At 36.6% G+C, this 20,506-nt stretch overlaps 1 protein-coding gene and 1 long non-coding RNA gene across 3 annotated transcripts in view; one reads left to right on the forward strand and one right to left on the reverse strand.

The window, feature by feature from the left end:
* The window catches only part of LOC136263117 (uncharacterized), a 206,026-nt gene that overhangs the window by 100,143 nt on the left and 85,377 nt on the right, over positions 1–20,506 (forward strand). The gene's annotated exons all lie outside the window — the stretch shown is intronic.
* The window catches only part of LOC136263056 (adhesion G protein-coupled receptor L4-like), a 30,888-nt gene continuing 11,466 nt past the window's right edge, over positions 1,085–20,506 (reverse strand). Inside the window, exons 13-22 of the mRNA XM_066057514.1 lie at positions 16,335–16,446; positions 15,339–15,495; positions 14,081–14,165; positions 12,955–13,021; positions 12,196–12,299; positions 10,371–10,506; positions 10,278–10,319; positions 9,705–9,773; positions 1,749–1,812; positions 1,085–1,302 (exon numbers count right to left, since the gene is read on the reverse strand). Of these exons, the coding sequence (XP_065913586.1) occupies positions 1,220–1,302; positions 1,749–1,812; positions 9,705–9,773; positions 10,278–10,319; positions 10,371–10,506; positions 12,196–12,299; positions 12,955–13,021; positions 14,081–14,165; positions 15,339–15,495; positions 16,335–16,446 (919 nt within the window). The 3' untranslated portion in view covers positions 1,085–1,219. The remainder of the gene's footprint in view (positions 1,303–1,748; positions 1,813–9,704; positions 9,774–10,277; positions 10,320–10,370; positions 10,507–12,195; positions 12,300–12,954; positions 13,022–14,080; positions 14,166–15,338; positions 15,496–16,334; positions 16,447–20,506) is intronic.

Consider the following 20,506-nt stretch of genomic DNA (forward strand, 5'->3'; position numbering starts at 1 on the left):
TATTATGCTCATAATTATGCCAGCATGATCGGCGGGTCCCTAACTAATGCACTTAGTCCAACCCGTGCACCAAGTTTCTCATTCTTTATGTACATTGTGGACAGACTGTTGACATATGGAGAATGATACATACATAGTAGCAGCTGTGGTTGGTCATTGGTGAAAGGGCATGTCTCAGGCCAAAGTTACATCAAACAGTGAAGAAATCAAGTCTGTAGCGTTAACCATAGTATATGCTTGGCTGAAGGCATCATTTAGTCAGTCAACAGAAGATCTGATAAATATTTCACACAAAGCCTCACTTTTTCTTCATTCCAGCTAGGCAGGGACAATCAAACCCTAAAACACCTTCAGAGTAATCACAAATCCTCCCAATAAGTTACTGGTTTACAGGTAAATTAGGGTAGTACTGTACTTTTGCATGGGCAGGAAAGTCCATACCTTCTTTCTATATAGTACAGTAGTATTGTGGATGATAAAATTGCAAATTGATACAGTGTATTATTTAGAAAGTATATATGGTAAAATTGATGCAATTGGACACTGACATACATAGTTTAATTCATATAACATTTTGTAGTTTTATGTTCTTCACGTTATTATCATTCGATTATTACAACTAAAATAAAAAGGAGCAACTGATGAATACAATGGTAATAAAAAATCTCATATACTCCATGACCTTGTTTCTAATATACTCCATGCCTTCTAATTCAGCCATATTATAACGTTCAACACACAGGTTTATCCAATGAGTACACATTTGTTATGTGTAGTGATATAATGAGTGTGCTTAGTTATGTCACGTAAGTATGAATGGTACAAGTACCGTGAAAAATCCAGTTAATTTTGTCAGTGCAACTGTCATGGAAGAGGTAATTATGTTGAGTGTAGTATAATACAGACTAAAGCATATTATACGGGAACAATGTCAATTCTATGAAATTTATGCATATAAATCCTCAGGCCATACATATAGTAGCACCCTAGCAACACTCCTCCAGTACAGCCTGACTTTCAGGTTCATGAATTCCGTAGACTCCACTTTACCCTTGTATAGCTACTAGATTAGTTTTGTACACTAGCATGATACTTATTAAGATAATTTATATCAACAAAATTAATATGGATGCCATGAATAAAGTGTTTATGGAGTGTGTTTGTTAATCCACTGTGCTCAACATGTATACAGTGAACATGAGCCATTATTATAAAGTAACTAAATTGTAGTGTTCTGGAGTACATCTTTATCAGGAAGTGTAGCCTGGTCATCACTTTGCACATTAGGCAGTTCTTCAGCTACTATATAATACAACCACAAAGGATTATTATAATGATGTTACCATGAGATTCAACCATAGTACTTAACATTAATAACATTGCATCATTTTTACTTGATCACCACTTTGATTTCACATTACTATTCTCAAACAACAGAGGATGGTACATAGCTATCATAACAATAATGCAATCTTTCATAATTATACTGTACCAATACTACAGTTATCATTGCTCATAACAGCAGAACAAAGTTATGGCATGCATACTCTACAGTATGCAGCCTTTGAAGAACAAACAGCGTTAGGAAATCAAAGGTGGCAACCACTACTGTATCTATATACAAACAGAATAAAAGCTTGGACTTTCAGGCTGTCATTATTAATGCCTTTAAATTGTGAAATACTTCAAGATATTCATCTAACATACATTGTCTCCATTATGAACAACAATGCACAATAATGTCTTACTGGCCACAAGAGTGTTTCGTTTTGACATCCTCCTAGATTCTTTCATGCTCTTCATTGTATACTCCTGTATAATAAAAACATTGTATCTTAACTCTGTGAATGATAATCATAAGAATGTGTGGTATAGAAATGTAGTGATTATGCTGGCAGTATAATTTTGGAAATAATAGGTATGTATGGATATCAGGTGAAATTCTAAAGTAGTAAAGTCTGCAATTTGGCTTGAAAATGGGATACTCTAATATTCAAAAAGATTATATACTAATTTTACTAATTTACTAGTTGTCAGATAGACTCATGAAGCACTTTAAATACTCTAATATAGCAACAGAAAGTTAAAGCTGAAGCATCAATGAAACGATTCAAAACAGCAAATAAAAATGGTGGCATGGAAATAATGGGTAGTTCTTGTGATCAAAAATTATACATGTAAGCAATTATTGGAACACTAGTGTGCAATTATACATGGTAGAGTAGCTAGTTATACACCTCGGTAAGCTCTGTATACTGTAGTATGCTTAATCCATGATGACATATGGAACATACAGTAACATGGAATACTAGGATGTATATTTAGTTAAAATTCATACATTTAACTTAAGCTTGCAATGTAATATAAAATTATCTTGGTGACTCCTCTCAAACACTGCCAGCATGCATAATAACACTTGATCATGATAGTCTACTAGAACTTTCAAATACACAGAATGAAAGCAGTCAACCCAGTGCAATGTGACTGCTTTATTATATTGTAAAATGCTTTGCATTGTTTGCTAGTAGTTGCCTCTACAGTTGCAGAAGAAAGCAGAAACTACAGTATTTTACAGGAAACATTAGGGAATAATTTGGGAATAATAGGTGAAGAAAAAATTTCTTCAAAGGATAATTGGGAGCCCCTAACAGTAGCCAGTTAGACATGGCAAATCATTCTGTTGTGTTCTGTTCAGTTCTGTGAATGCTAGGGACCCGCCGATTATGCTGGCATAATTATGAGCATAATAGGTACCTGAAAGCATTGAGCATAATGCTAGCATAATAGGTAGAATATTTTGTAAGAGTATGAATTCTTGCTTATAAAAATAAGTATCACAGAAAGATCGATATATTCTAATAGAACAGTCAGTAACTCTAATAGAGCAATCACATAGCTGACTGTTCTATTAGAGTATATCGATCTTTTCTGTGATATGCATTTTGACAAGTAAGTTTGTGCTTCAGGTACTTATTATTTATCCATAAACTGGAAATTATTAGCCGAGCATGAGAACTGAGGCATAAATAGTTGGGCATAATTTGAGCATATTAGGTAAGTATTGAGCATAAATGCAAGCATAATAGGTAAATTTTTGAGCAGTGCAGCATAGCATAATAGGTAAAATTATGAGCATAATTGGCGGGTCCCTAGTGAATGCTATCCCACTAGGGACTTGTGAGAAGGCTTAAAGCCTGTGATACAGGGAGTCAGAAATATGTTAATGTCAAGCTCTTATTATCCTAGACTGTATCAGCATGCAGTCCATCTGCAGTAGATGCAGATTCATTAAGTTCATGGAATAGAGGTAGAGATAAGTCCATTTTACATCCTGTTTTGATATCCAGACATTCTTTTCTCAAAAGTTAAACTGTACCGGTCCTATAACTCCTATGTTGTTCAGATATTTCCAAGAGAGTTTCCAAACACCTCATGGATCCACCATGGAGTGGGTTGCACACCGAAATTTTATCTTAGTCAACCAATAGTTTATCACATGTTGGCTGTCAATCAGTCTATTTTGTTTTGTTTTGTTTTTTCCTCTTATTTTTAATATGTTCATTATTTTCCCAGAAGTATTGTAATGTGCTTGGATTTATTAACACAGTACATGTTGAACTATTCCTTGTTTAGGGTGACTGTATTTAGTGACTGCTTTATTGGAGTACCTCAATCTCCAAATTGTGACCCAATTATGGAAAAACATCCTTTTCTGCACATTGGTCATTTTTTCCTTTTTAGCTAAAATGAAACACTGGGTGTTTATCTATCTTGTGTTAAAATTTTAGTTTGATAACTTGAAGCATTCCAGAGATGTGGCCAGTTTACTGTTTATCTAATCTAATCCAAAACAGCCAAGCTGTAAAAAAAGTGTGCGGCCCTGAGAAAGGCTATGGTGAAAAAAGATGTGAAATCCAAGGTGGCGGCCAAGAAATGGCTGTGATGGTAGGTTAATGGTAAAAATTTTAATAACGACAATTCAGGTGAATTTCGTGCCAAGACCAAGCGGCACCAAATTCACCTGAATTGTTGTTATTAAAATTTTTACCATTAACCTACCATCACAGCCATTTCTTGGCCGCCACCTTGGATTTCACATCTTTTTTCACCATAGCCTTTCTGAGGGCCGCACACTTTTTTTACAGCTTGGCTGTTTTGGATTAGATTTCACTTCTTTTTGTATTTGTATACCCCAAAGCCGGCCATAGGCTGGCATTAGGGCTTTTTAACTTGTCATTTTTTCTTTACTACAGGAAGAAGAAAAGATGAAGCAGGGTGATTTCTTTGTAGCTGACCTCTCTGCAAGGTGATCCTTCTAGCTGATCTCTCTACCGGATGACTTGTTTGTAGCTGAACTCTCTACAGGGTGATTTGTTTGTAAGCGAACTCTCTACAAGGTAACTTTTTCTAGCTGATCTTTCTACAGGGTGATTTGTTTGTAGCTGAATTCTCTATGGGCGATTTGTTTGCAGCTAAACTGCTGAACTCTCTACAATGTAACTTTGTCTAGCTGAACTCTCTATGGGTGGCTTGTTTCTAGCTGATCTCTCTACAGGGCGACCTGTTTGTAGCTGAACTCTCTACAAGGTAACTTCTTCTAGCTGATCTTTCTACAGGGTGATTTGTTTGTAGCTGAATTCTCTACAGGGCAATTTGTTTGCAGCTGAACTCTCTATACATGGTAGTTTCTTTGTTGCTGAACTCTCTACAATGTGACTTCTTCTAGCTGATCTCTCTACAGTGTAACTTGTTTCTAGCTGAACTCTCTACAGGGTGATTTATTTGTAGATTCTCTACAGGGAAATTTGTTTGCAGCTGAACTCTCTATACATGGTAGTTTCTTTGTAGCTGAACTCTCTACAATGTGACCTCTTCTAGCTGATCTCTCTACAGTGTAACTTGTTTCTAGCTGAACTCTCTACAGGGTGATTTGTTTGTAGCTGAATTCTCTACAGGGCAATTTGTTTGCAGCTGAACTCTCTACATGGTAGTTTCTTTGTAGCTGAACTCTCTACAATGTGACTTCTTCTAGCTGAACTCTCTACAGGGTGACTTCTTTCTAGCTGATCTCTCTACAGTGTAACTTGTTTCTAGCTGAACTCTCTACAGGGTGATTTGTTTGTAGCTGAATTCTCTACAAGGTAACTTCTTCTAGCTGATCTTTCTACAGGGTGATTTGTTTGTAGCTGAATTCTCTACAGGGCAATTTGTTTGCAGCTGAACTCTCTACATGGTAGTTTCTTTGTAGTTGAAGTCTCTACAATGTAACTTCTTCTAGCTGAACTCTCTACAGGGTGACTTGTTTCTAGCTGAACTCTCTACAGGGCAATTTGTTTGCAGCTGAACTCTCTACATGGTAGTTTCTTTGTAGCTGAGCTCTCTACAATGTAACTTCTTCTAGCTGAACTATCTACAGGGTGACTTGTTTCTAGCTGATCTCTCTACAGTGTAACTTGTTTCTAGCTGAACTCTCTACAGGGTGATTTGTTTGTAGCTGAATTCTCTACAAGGTAACTTCTTCTAGCTGATCTTTCTACAGGGTGATTTGTTTGTAGCTGAATTCTCTACAGGGCAATTTGTTTGCAGTTGAACTCTCTACATGGTAGTTTCTTTGTAGCTGAACTCTCTACAATGTGACTTCTTCTAGCTGAACTCTTTACAGGGTGACTTGTTTCTAGCTGATCTCTCTACAGTGTAACTTGTTTCTAGCTGAACTCTCTACAGGGTGATTTGTTTGTAGCTGAATTCTCTACAAGGTAACTTCTTCTAGCTGATCTTTCTGCAGGGTGATTTGTTTGTAGCTGAATTCTCTACAGGGCAATTTGTTTGCAGCTGAACTCTCTACATGGTAGTTTCTTTGTAGCTGAACTCTCTACAATGTAACTTCTTCTAGCTGAACTCTCTACAGGGTGACTTGTTTCTAGCTGATCTCTGCAGGGTGACTTGTTTCTAGCTGAACTCTCTACAGGGTGATTTGTTGGTAGCTGAACTCTCTACAAGGTAACTTCTTCTAGCTGATCTTTCTACAAGGTGATTTATCTGTAGCTGAATTCTCTACAGAGCAATTTGTTTGCTGCTGAATTCTGTACATGGTAGTTTCTTTGTAGCTGAACTCTCTACAATGTAACTTCTTCTAGCTGAAGTCTCTGCAGGGTGACTTGTTTGTAGCTGAACCCTCTACAGGGTGATTTGTTTGTAGCTGAACTCTCTACAAGGTAACTTCTTCTAGCTGATCTTTCTACAGGGTGATTTGTTTGTAGCTGAATTCTCTACAGGGCGATTTGTTTGCTGCTGAACTCTCTACATGGTAGTTTCTTTGTAGCTGAACTCTCTACAATGTAACTTCTTCTAGCTGAACTCTCTACAGGCGACTTGTTTCTAGCTGAGCTCTCTACAGGGTGATTTTTTTGTAGCTGAACTCTCTACAAGGTAACTTCTTCTAGCTGATCTTTCTACAGGGTGATTTGTTTGCAGCTGAACTCTCTACATGGTAGTTTCTTTGTAGCTGAACTCTCTACAATGTAACTTCTTCTAGCTGAACTTTCTACAGGCGACTTGTTTCTAGCTAGCTCCCTACAGGGTGATTTTTTTTTGTAGCTGAACTCTCTACAAGGTGACTTCTTCTAGCTGATCTATCTACAGGATGACTTGTTTCCCTCTACAGTGTGATCTGTTCATAGCGGAACTTTCTACTGGGTGATTTGCTTGCAGCTAAACTCTTTACACGATTGTTTCTTTGTAACTGAACTCTCTACAAGGTAACTTCTTCTAGCTGATCTCTCTACAGGGCAATTTGTTTGCAGCTGAATTCTCTACAGGGTGATTTATTTGAGCTGAACTCTCTACATGATGGCTTCTTTGTAGCTGAACTCTCTATTAGGTATCTTCTTCTAGCTTATCTGACTACAGGGTGACTTGTTTGTAGCTGAATTCCCTACAGAATAACTTGCAATGTAATATAACTGAGTAAATTATAAATGCAGCTGAATGCTTTATTAGGGTGACTGTTCTATTAGAGTATCTCGATCTCGCATTTGCTGCACGTAGTTGCCTTTCGAATCATAACTCAGTGATTTGTACTCCAATTCTTCTGTACTACTGCAAGAACTTTCTATGATGATTATTCCAGCTACATACTGATTTTTAGCTCGTTGCTCTAAGCGGTTTGCCTGGTAGATACAAAAACTAATAGTTTTTTTATTCATAAAAATCGATCGCGTAATTTTGACACAGGTTGGGTTTTGTGTCATATCTCCATGGTCTTCATCCCGATTCCTTTCAAACCACAAAAAGGCACTCCTACGATGGTTGCTCCATCTACATATCAATTTTCAACTGATTCCTCCAAGGGGTTTACCCTGTAGGCGTGACAGACCTTCGACCTTATTTTACGCAAATAATCGGTCATAACTCCGTGGATGTTCATCGGATTCCTACCAAAGTTGGTACGGGGATTCGCCTTAATGAGCCCTTTACATGTGCCAAATTTCAGCCCAATCTGAGCACGCATTCGTGTTTTATGGCGAATTTTGCGAAGTGTGCGAAATGAAGATGAAGAAAAAAACGAAGAAATTAAAACGAAATTTTGTTCGCTCGTATCTCGGAAATGGCTGGAGCGATTTTCTTTAAATTTGGTATGTAGACTCCCCTAACTGGGCGGCACGTCTCTAGCAAATTTGGTTCCAATCGGATAAGGGATCACAGAGCTACATAGGTGTGAAAATTGCGTTTTCTTTCTTCCTGTTAATATACTCACGGTGTGGCGCGCCGGCTTCTTGGGCCGCACGACACACTATCGTGTGTCTTGATATGTACATTACAAACTAACTTTTTATAGCAATGCATAGAGTTCTGTGAATGATTAAGTGTAACAAATGGTGACAAATCACCTTGTTCACAAATATTTCCATTCTCACCATCTAAAATATATTAAAAAGATTTCTGACAGTTAAATAAAAAGTTCTTGGACCTTTACTTCAATTAAATAACTTGCATCATTGCTTAACTCTTAGTTTTATCCATTCCATAACCTGGACAAATCACCCAATTTGTAAGTTAAATGCTGTTTCATGCATGTAAAAATTGTTACATGGTTTGATATATATAATCATCCATATCTCTTAGGAAAAAGAAGTTTTGGGTATGAAACTTCACAGCAAGAAGGTTTACTAGTTACTTTGTCAGAGTGCGCAAATTTATTTATTTTTTTTAATTGCTGAAACTTCCAAATTAGTTTTCCTGCAACTTTTTCATGTTCAGGAAAGGATGGTTTTTCAAAAATAAGATCACTAATGATGATTCTTTCTATATATAATTCTGTAGTCTTAGCTTGATCATTGTTTCTCAACTAATACATTGTGATCGAGCTTTATCCAACTAACCAGCATTTTGCTACTTACTTTTGTCTTTCTATTATTCCAAACATTTTTTTTCTGCCCAAATGGATGCATCCTATACCATTAACTACCAAATTACAGGCACCCACCAATTTCGTTTGCATAATTTTGAGCATAGTAGTTGTCTGAAAAAATTAAGCATAATTCTAACATAATAGGTAGAATGATGTGTCATACTATACATGAATCCTTGTTTGTAAAAGAGTAAGAAAAATTCACTCTAATAGAACAGTCAGTAACTTTAATAGAGCAATCAGGTGACTTTTGTCACGGCTGTTTGTAAATACCAAAGTACTTTGTTTGTACCAGTTAACAATATTTGGCTATACAACTGCAGTTGTGGTAATTACCAAGTACCAACCTACTGTATGTACTTGTACTTGGTAAACCAAAGGGCCCACCAATCCAGAGTTCTGAGAAAGCCAGATGACTTGTAGTCTTGTTCTTCATTACCAAAATGAGCAAATAAGAGTTTTAATTTGTTGTACCACTACTGTACTTGTGGGTTACAAGTAAACAATAACTTGAGGTCATTTGCATGCAACCTGGAATAGTCAATGTTAAGCTGTATATGTGACTGGATTTTGGAAAAACGATCCAAATCGCACATTAGAAGTTTCGAGATAAACGGTTTTAAAGAATTGAAGCCAGCATAACTCTCCAAGGATAGCAAGCACGCATATGAAATTTACACAAAAGATGCATCAATCTGTTACCTTTCAAGCCACTTCCAGTACTTGTAGCTGCTTGTACAGTTTCCTGCCAAATAAGATAGAAAATCTGAGAAGGTGGACGAGCGAAGTAGTATCACGAGTGTTCACAAAGGGGTGGAGGCTGGGGAGTGGCAGGGAGGGCACAAGATAGACCTCAAAATGGAGGCAGACCACGATTGGAGTCCAGACACGAGATTACAGGGCTGTGCTGGCTCCTTAGTGGCTGATATGTAGCAAAATCTACAGAAAACACGTCTGGCCAACATTATAAGGCTGTCCACCAGTAAACCACTGATTCTTGCCAAGCCAGGTCCTTCACAAGGCCTGAAACCGCCATTTGAGCACTCTACACCACCCAGAAAAGACGTCTGCTAAAATCAGCCTCGTGTAGTTTGAGTAGTGCTGAGGGTCAAAACTTGTAGTACGATAGTGTAGCTATCCACTGGTGGTGTTAGTTTGATTTTGCCTGATGTGCGATTTGGTTCGGTTCTGTAAAATCTGATCACATATTGAGGTGGTGTTTTACTAAGGTATCATTTTTGTCAATACTGCCCAGCCCAGGCTTAATCTCTCATATTTGTGTGTCATTACCAACCTTCAATGATGATTTCATCCGTCTACTTTTTCTCCACTGTTCGATTTTTTCTTGAAGACCACCTTTAACCTGTGTGTAGATGGACAAACACAACAACTGCATTGTAAAATGTAACAAAGTGCTATACAGATGTAATATGCAATACAGGTATGTATTTGGAATTTGTCAGTGCTAGTCTAGACTAAAATATTGTTAGCAGAAAAATAGACTGATTACCGACACCCTACAGATTAAGTTTATAACAAGGCATTTAAATGTCAACTGAACAAAATGAACATGTGCACAAAAGAATTAAAGTACCCAAGTGTCTGGTTTAAATCAATTAGATTTTTTTGTAAATCATGCACAAGATATAATTTTGGCAAATTAACAATTTAGATTATATCTTGCTCTAAATTAGGTTGGCCCATGCCATGGTTGACCTCATGTTGGTGTAAATGTTTACGAAGGATAGTTTAGTCTCTAGAACAAATAGCTTGAGTCAGTAAGGTGTATGACTAGAATTGCTATATGTTCAACTGTAGTATATTTGTATGCACACAACATCAACATTCACTACAGAACCTATAGTACCTCTTTGTTCCTTACAACATGGAAGAAAAATATAGCAGCACCCTGTGTATACACATGAACAATAGTGTAAACAATCTACCCAATTGAAATTACTTGTAATGAGTTAACAATAGTGAAGATCCATGCTAATGGCACACTGGTTTGCTCATCATCAATCAGAAACAACAGTCCCATGATCCAGGTAACTCCAAGAAGTGGTAATAGTGCCATAGTGCTCAACAATAATGTCCTGTAGGACATACAAAAATTTAACTACAGTCACTACTGGACAATATATCCATGCTATTACCATGGAATTCCCATGATCCTCATAAAATATCCATGGAAGTTACAATTGGTATTTTCATGGGTAATGAAATACCCATGAAATGCAAGGAGCAAAATAATGTACCAATGAATGACCCATGAACGAGTGAGTTTTCATGGGTTGGTATGTATGTACAACCCATGAAAAACCTGTGAAATCACACCAATGAAAATCCTATGGAAAACCTACGAATGTTTTCCACAGGATTTTCATTGGTGTGATTTCACAAGTTTTTCATGGGTTGTACAAACATACAAACCCATGAAAACTCACTCGTTCATGGGTCATTCAGGGCACAATATTTTACGCCAGCATTTCATGGGTATTTCATTACCCATGAAAAACTTATCAACAGAAACTTTCATGAGTATTTCACAGGATAATGGGAATTTCATGGTAATAGCATAGATTACTGTCCAGTAGTGAGTATTATCTTCTGTGATGTGTTTGCAGTATAGCAGACACTATACACTATATTTTCTGGAACAAAGAGGTTTCCCCTTTCAGAGGTAAAGCTAGCGTAAGCAACCATTATGACTCAATTACCAGAAACACATGATTCAATTATCAGGTGGATATTATACTAATAAAAACGGTGGAATTCCATGGTACAAAGAAATGGCATGGTTAACGTTGACAAAGAGTATGTTATGTTTGTTAAAGGTTGTAATTCTACTGATAAAGGAATGGGAAAAGGTTAACAGTTCGTGTAACTTCCGTACTGTAGAATTGGGGCTGCTTTTAGAAGCAAGTTCAGCCTGCACCATTAATGGCACTTTCTCTTCATCACTATGGCGGCTGTAATGAAGGCAAAGATTAGTGAGAATGTAGTCTAAAATAGTGTACTACCATCTAGTCAACTGTTGAGAAGCATAGGGAACCTAATACTCATCTCCACAACTGGAGTTCAAGTATGCCACCATGCTTTCCCTACAAAGCATCTAGAAACCACCAACTCAAGGCATAAAGAACAGAACCAAGAGAAGGATTTACAGTTCGTCGGGAGCTGGTTGTTCTATTATAAAATACTGTAGAGCCTTTAAATTACCACTGTGTGTATAATTAGCACATTATTATGTTTGCATTTTAACCAAAAACATTGTAGCTCATACATTATGTGATCTGATGTGCTGAAATTTTGAATGGATGTAGGTTAGACCTTCATATAATGTACAGGATTTTTTCAGATTTTGAAGTTCCAAGGCTAGGACCAGCCATTTGACCATTGTCCGATAATTGAAACATGCAAGTATATGGAGTCCCAATGATTGAGCCTGGTTCCGATAAACAGTTATTCAACTTTGCATGTTTTCAGTGGTTACTAGTCAAGGGAAGCATCTTTTGACACCAAACTTAGAACACAGGAAGATGAAGTGACGTGAAATACCTCTGCCAAAAATCATGCTCTAGGAATGTTCAGACGAGAAGGGATGTGCAGCAGGAATAAACGTTCCTTAATACACTATGTGGAATCAAGCCTGTTTGGTACCAAAATCTTTGTCCTTATTATGCAGGTTTTTTTTCTATTTGTATTCTTAATTTGGGGAGTTTATTGAGAGGTTGCACAGTACATACAATGTATAGTTTGTTAAGACAATTTTTTTATCGTACTTTGCAGTCTCATATCTTGCATCATTTGTGTTGGTCCTTTTATCCTGTACCCTTCTTGTCTGATAAACTTTCACAAGTGAAATAATCATAACAATAATATTGATCTGAAACATAATAATAATAATAATGATGATGATGATGATGATATAAATGTGAACAGCATTACAAGAAGTATGCCCATGCCACTGCTTGAAGGTTCTTAGTTTACTGATTTGCTAAGCTGCTTTACTGTAGTTGTACCCATAGTAAAGTGTCAGTAACTTTAAGTATATGGAACATAATTGTTTTACTAAGTTTTAAACTCTCAGTAAAACATCAGTGAATGCAGGTTTACTGAAAAACTACTAAAATACCAAACAATTAACTGTTCCATATACTGGGGATATACCACTCTAGTAAACAAAGAAGTTTCAAGCAGTGTGCTATGTGCATGATAAGGAGGATTTGCAATTAGAAGTTTGTTGTGGGCTTGCAACATATCCAAGAAAAAATCAAACAGATGTGTAACTAAGTTTAGTAAGCACACAATCAGATGAATTTGTTATATTAATGTAAGCCATGTTTTAATACTTCAATAATACAGTATATAACAGTGACTATTTTCTCGATGCTGGAATCTAAATAGATGATTTTAGATAATTATGAACTCACATTATACAAGAGAACAGTCATAATGGTCAATTTATATTTATATCAATTTGTACAGTACATGCATAATATCCAGTACATCGACAATTAACTACCGCATAAGTGACTAACCACTATGATCAAGATCACAGGACTAGTAAATGCCCAAATAGCACCATCTTCATCTGATACCCAGCACCTGCAGGTGGAGTATGCAGTTTTATGCATCGTGTAGTGTTGCAAAAGAGGTATAGATTTTGTTATGTTTTGTATTTCAGCTACATACATGTAAGCAGTTTCAATAAGTGCTTATGCAGTGGCAGATCTAGATGGGTTTCTGTGGTTTCAACAAAACTCCCTTTTAAGTTGCATTTTGACAATAATAAATACTTTAGGTTTAAGGAAGAAAATCCATCCCTCCTGGAGGAAGACTGAGTGTGGCCCCGACTAGACATTGGGTGACCTGCAGTTCGAATCCTGGGGTTGGAGGGATTTTTTTTCCTTACTTTGGCCCCTTTTCTGTTACACCTTATCAGTCAGTAGGTCATGTCACTAGGTCTAAGTCCTTGAAATTAGGTTAGGTAATCCTAAGGCTGCAGCACATGTTGCTGTCAGACCTTCAGTGCTGGTCACTGTAAAGTGCTAATAATAATAATAAATTTAGCTCAGTGGCAGTCTAACTAGCTCATTATTGTTGTATTGACAATTTGTCATAGCAAACAACTACCCACCACTGTATTTCAGTAACATGCATCCAAATTGCATGCACTTAACTAACACCATTTATAGCTATTAAACCCTCAGCAACACTTTACTTTTCACCTCCCACTGCGTTAAAAACAATCAAGATACTCTAATAAAGTAGTCAAGTAACTACTCTAATAGAGCAATCAAAACTATAGTCACAACTCTTGCCATATAGTTAGCTGTAGTTTTAATACAGTTTAAAGCATTGGATTTATTGCCATTTTTAACTTAAAGTAGCCTAAAATCCAATTTCAGCGCTTCTAAAATCTCAAAAATTTCTTGAAAATGTCCTCAGATGCCTTGTTTTCAGCTAAACAAACTTTCAGAAACCCCTTTTTAAAAATTCTAGATCTGCCACTTTTATGGAATGTTATTATTTTGTGGGCATGGGATAACTCAAAACAGCCAAATGTTACTAATATAATATAGTTGCAGAAATGTTATGATAATGTAAATGACATCTAGTGATATGTATGCATTATTATACACACACATTGAACACTATGCTTACACTGTTATTGACCCATCATCATCCTCAATTCCATAACGTTTATATGATAATCCTGCAGACACAGCTACTATTGGTACTGGAAGACCTGTTAGTATATGTACAAAAATAATATTGACCATGTATGTACAGTATTTCCTGGGGAAAAGTTACATACATCTATTGTAACAGTACATGAATGATACACAATACACTACCGATTTGTAAATTTGTAAGAAGTTGCACACCTATACCGTGTTTATTCTTCCCCAACTTGATGCTGCAACAATCTGGGCACTAGGGACCCACCGATTATGCTGGCATAATTATGAGCATAATAGGTGCCTGAAAGCATTGAGCATAATGCTAGCATAATAGGTAGAATATTTGTGTAATAGTATGGATTCTTGCTTATAAAAATAGGTATCACAGAAAGATCGATATATTCTAATAGAACAGTCAGTAACTCTAATAGAACAATCATATAGCTGACTGTTCTATTAGAGTATATCGATCTTTTCTGTGATATGCATTTTGACAAGTAAGTTTGTGTTTCAGCCACTTATTATTTATCCATAAACTGGAAATTATTAGTAGAGCATGAGAACTGAGGTATAAATAATTGGGCATAATTTGAGCATAATAGGTAAGTATTGAGCAGTGTAGCATAGCATAATAGGTAAAATTATGAGCATAATAGGCGGGTCCCTACTGGGCACTCTGGCAGCTATCTCAACTAGAGTAGGTGCACCACTAAGTAGCCCGATTTGTAACAATATATCTCTGTTACAGTGATATACTTAAATCTTTTGGACCTGCTGGACTGGGAATCCCTTGAGAATGGATGAATGAAACTACCGTATGTATTTGTACAGATTTATTCACAATGAAATTGATAACCATTTGATTTGCAACATTCACGAACAAGCTTTTATCCTACAACCACTGTCATCATCCAAGACCTCATATCAGTTTTCACTTTTTCCAATCACAATCATATTATAGGAAAAGTGGGCTAGGTTCACACTTAGCCCCCCTATGAGGAGTGGGCAAGAGACCTTGAATGTTAAGAATAATTATTTATTTGCTTGCTTTTTGTATATATATATATATACGTACTGAAAATATACTGTATGTACAGGAAGATACAGCATGATAGATCTAGTGTATGTAATACACTGGTATGCCTTAATATGATGATACTACTTACGTACAGTATGAGATTTACAGTACATGAGCACATGAGTATCCATTCACAATATACTCTGTAATACATACTTACCCCAGCCAAGGAACATGAAGAAATACATTTCTTGGAACAATCCTTTGTAGAACACCGCTAAAAGCATAAATAAGATGATGATGCCTTCACATAACATCCAACAGAAAACAGCAAGGAAGAAGTAGTGTAGAAATGTTGTGACCACTATGCAGCCCTCCTGCAGCAATATCAAATAAATAAGGAATTGACATTGAAAGAAAAAATCAAACTTTTGTATAGAAACAACAACAACAAAACAGCTCTCAGTTATAATTAAATTCTTAAAATGAGAAAGCTGTGTATCTATTTGAGTTTAAAACATCATGTAGTGCTTCACTGTGATGGGAAAGCTATGTCTCACTGCATTATTAATATTCATATCAAACGTTGAGTCATTTAAACTTTGTAGAATCTACTATTATAATACTAATAATATTACATGTATGTTGTACTGTGTGCAGAGCGTACAGTGTACTTTGAGATTAATAATTTGCTTCTTTCAGAATAGTATTGCAGTAGCTGTGAGAAAACTCCCCATGCACAAAATTGCTATGTAAAACAGATTATATCAGTACAGCAATAGAGCAGTGATCATGTATAAAAATGTAGTACTATGTACATACATGTACCTTGTCTTCATTAGACATTTTCACTTGTACAAACAATTGAACAGTTCATTTAACTATTCTAAGTAATATTAATGCTGAAACTAGACATTAGTGTAAGACGTTCCAGAATTTTCTGATTGTTCTTTTTGGAAATTCTCTTTATTTTGTCACTTACTATATTTTCAAAATTATCCCAAAATCATTTCCAAAGTTTTTGCCAAACATTTAAGAAATAAGTATTAGTGATTTTCATATAGTAAATGTGACTAAACACGTTAGAATTATTGACTTGGGGGTTGATTGCTTTATTAGGGTACATGACTGTTCTATTAGAGTATCTCATATTCAGTAAGTTTATACATGTACTTTTGCATATTGAAATACAGTACATGTAAAAGCTACAACTCACTTCACTGTTTTTGGCATTTTCTGCTCCACTAACAAACAATATCAAGCCAAGTAATAGAGCAATTGACAGGTTTAAGTGAATCAAATTATGTTTTGATTTGAGCAATCTATTTCTGCAATTGAACACAACATGCAATGATATCAACACAAAATACAGTATGCAATAGAACAGTATGACCTCGGCAGATGGAGTTTCAGCAAACTAACTAAAACAACCATACATATGATTGCTGTCTTACTCTCTCATATTCCTTTAGTTTAGAGTATACATTTTTTATCCATTAAGAAAGTGTTCACAAAAAGCTGCGATTGTACATGTGCTATTCAGTTGAAAATTTAATAACACTGACTTTTAAATTTTTCAGTACTTTTTTATTAATATGGTATAAATAACAGAGATATGTGTATATTACTGAATTGTTATCATCCTAGTAAAACCGGTGAACATTAGGATTTGCTATTACAGGACTTAAGGGAAAGAAGCCTTTTGACATGCTACCCATGAATTAACACCCTTGTTGTGAGCCTGTGAAAATGAATGGGATTGCAAAGATAAATCAATCTAATCCAAAACAGCCAAGCTGTAAAAAAGTGTGCGGCCCTCAGAAAGGCTATGGTGAAAAAAGATGTGAAATCCAAGGTGGCGGCCAAGAAATGGCTGTGATGGTAGGTTAATGGTAAAAATTTTAATAATGACAATTCAGGTGAATTTTTGTGCCGCTTCACAAAATTTACCTGAATTGTCATTATTAAAATTTTTACCATTAACCTACCATCACAGCCATTTCTTGGCCGCCACCTTGGATTTCACATCTTTTTTCACCATAGCCTTTCTGAGGGCCGCACACTTTTTTACAGCTTGGCTGTTTTGGATTAGATTTCATTTCTTTTTGTATTTGTATACCCCAAAGCCGGCCCATAGGCCAGCTTTGGGACTTTTTTAACCTATGTTTTTTTTCTTTACTACAGGAAGAAGAAAAGATGAAGTAGATGTACTTTAAATATTTTATCAGTAAATGTACAAATTATATATATATATATAAAACATATGTGACCGGATTTGCGAAAAGGGGCCTTCCACACACATCCAATTTGCCAACTTTGACAATTGATAACTTCAGATTGAAAAGAGCTATTGCCTTGAAATTTGGGCAGTGGTGATTTCTTTGCAGCTGAACTCTCTACATGATGGTTTCTTTGTAGCTGATCTTTCTACAGGGTGATTTGTTTGTAGCTGAACTATCTACAAGGTAATTTCTTCTAGCTGATCTCTCTACAGGGTGATTTGTTTGTAGCTGAATTCTGTACAGGTGATTTGTTTGCAGCTGAGCTCTTTAAAGAATGGTTTCTTTGTAGCTGAACTCTCTACAAGATAACTTTTCTAGCTGATGTCTCTACAAGGTGACTAGTTTGTAGTTGAACTCTCTACATGGTGGTTTCTTTGTAACTGAACTTTCTACAAGGTGACTTCTTCTAGCTGATCTTTCAATAGGGTGATTTGTTTGTAGCTTCACTCTCTACAAGGTAACTTCTTCTAACTGATCTCTCTACAGGGAGATTTGTTTGTAGCTGAACTCTCTACAGGTGATTTGTTTGAAGCTGAACTTTCTAAATGATGGTTTCTTTGTAGCTGAACTCTCTACAAGTTAACTTCTTCTAGCTGATCTCTCTACAGGGTGATTTGTTTGTAGCTGAATTCTGTACAGATGATTTGTTTGCAGTTGAGCTCTTTACAGAATGGTTTCTTTGTAGCTGAACTCTCTAAAAGGTAACTTCTTCTAACTGATCTTTCTACAGGGCAATTAGTTTGTGGCTGAATTTTGTACAGGGTGATTTCTTTGCAGCTGAACTCTCTACTTGGTGGTTTCTTTGTAGCTGAACTATGTACAAGGTAATTTCTTCTAGCTGACCTCTCTACAGGGTGATTTGTTTGTAACTGAATTCTGTACAGGTGATTTGTTTGCAGCTGAGCTCTAAACAGAATGGTTTCTTTATAGCTGAACTCTCTACAAGGTAACTTTTCTAGCTGATGTCTCTACAAGGTGACTAGTTTGTAGCTGAACTCTCTACATGGTGGTTTCTTTGTAACTGAACTTTCTACAAGGTGACTTCTTCTAGCTGATCTTTCTACAGGGTGATTTGTTTGTAGCTGAACTCTCCACAAGGTAACTTCTTCTAGCTGATCTCTCTACAGGGCAATTTGTTTGTAGCTGAACTCTCTACAGGTGATTTGTTTCAAGCTGAACTCTCTACTTGGTGGTTTCTTTGTAGCTGAACTATGTACAAGGTAATTTCTTCTAGCTTACCTCTTTACAGGGTGATTTGTTTGTAACTGAATTCTGTACAGGTGATTTGTTTGCAGCTGAGCTCTAAACGGAATGGTTTCTTTGTAGCTGAACTCTCTACAAGGTAACTTTTCTAGCTGTTGTCTCTACAAGGTGACTAGTTTGTAGCTGAACTCTCTACATGGTGGTTTCTTTGTAACTGAACTTTCTACAAGGTGACTTCTTTTAGCTGATCTTTCTAACGGGTGATTTGTTTGTAGCTGAACTCTCTACAAGGTAACTTCTTCTAGCTGATCTCTCTACAGGGCAATTTGTTTGTAGCTGAACTCTCTACAGGTGATTTGTTTGAAGCTGAACTCTCTAAATGATGGTTTCTTTGTAGCTGAACTCTCTACAAGTTAACTTCTTCTAGCTGATCTCTCTACAGGGTGATTTGTTTGTAGCTGAATTCTGTACAGATGATTTGTTTGCAGCTGAGCTCTTTAAACAATGGTTTCTTTGTAGCTGAACTATCTACAAGATAACTTCTTCTAGCTGATCTCTCTACATGGTGATTTGTTTGTAGCTGAATTCTGTACAGGTGATTTGTTTGCAGCTGAGCTCTTTAAAGAATGGTTTCTTTGTAGCTGAACTCTCTACAAGGTAACTTCTTCTAGCTGATGTCTCTACAAGGTCACTAGTTTGTAGCTGAGGTCTCTACATGGTGGTTTCTTTGTAACTGAACTCTCTACAAGGTGACCTCTTCTAGCTGATCTTTCTACAGGGTGATTTGTTTGAAGCTGAACTCTCTACAAGGTAACTTCTTCTAGCTGATTTCTCTACAGGGAGATTTGTTTGTAGCTGAACTCTCTACATGATGGTTTCTTTGTAGCTTTGTAGCTGAACTCTCTACAAGGTAACTTCTTCTAGCTGATCTCTCTACAGGGAGATTTGCTTGTAGCTGAACTCTCTACATGATGGTTTCTTTGTAGCTGAACTCTCTACAAGGTAACTCTTCTAGCTAATCTCTCTATAGGGAGATTTGTTTGTAGCTGAATTCTCTACATGATGGTTTCTTTGTAGCTGAACTCTCTGCAAGGTAACTTCTTCTATTGATCTTTTCACACGGCGATTTGTTTGTAGCTGAACTCTCTACATGGTGGTTTCTTTGTAGCTGAACTCTACAAGGTGATTTTTTCTAGCTGAACTATCTCTTTCCATAGTTGCATGAACTCCCTACAAGGTAACTTCTTCTAGCTGATCTCTCTACAGGGTGACTTGTGTGTAGCTGATCTCTATACAGGTTTCTTATTTCTAGCTGATCTCTTGAATTCTCTTCAGGGTGACTGCTCTATTAGGATGACTGCTCTATTAGAGTATCTCGATCTCGCACTTGCTGCACCAAGTTGGATTTCGTGTTATAACTCCGTGGCTTTAAGTCTGATTCTTCTACACCATTGATGAGCCTTTCTAAGATGATTACTCCATCTGTATAACGATTTTCAAAGCATTACCCCAAGCGGTTTATCTGGTAGGCGTGGCAAGCAGTCGTTTTTTTATTAGCTAATCTCTATTGCGTAATTGTTACACACTGTTGGTTTTTTCGTTGTATCTTCCTGTTTTTTAACTCGATTTCTTTCAAACCACAAAAGGTTTGAGGTTCAATAGTTAACCTATTCACCCACCGATTTTCAGCTTCTTCCCATACGCGGTTTACCCTGTAGGCGTGACAACATATTGGTGTTATTTTTCGTGAATAATCGCTCATAACTCTTTGCCTGTTTATCGTATTCCAGCCAACGTTGGTACCGAGATGCGCCTTTATATCCCCCTTCTGTGTGCCAAATTTCAAGGCAATCGGATATGGCGTTCGCGTTTTATAGCAGTTTTTGTAAGTGTGCGACAAGAA

Source organism: Dysidea avara, chromosome 1 (genome assembly GCF_963678975.1).
Source record: "Dysidea avara chromosome 1, odDysAvar1.4, whole genome shotgun sequence".
In the NCBI taxonomy this organism is placed as follows: domain Eukaryota; kingdom Metazoa; phylum Porifera; class Demospongiae; order Dictyoceratida; family Dysideidae; genus Dysidea; species Dysidea avara.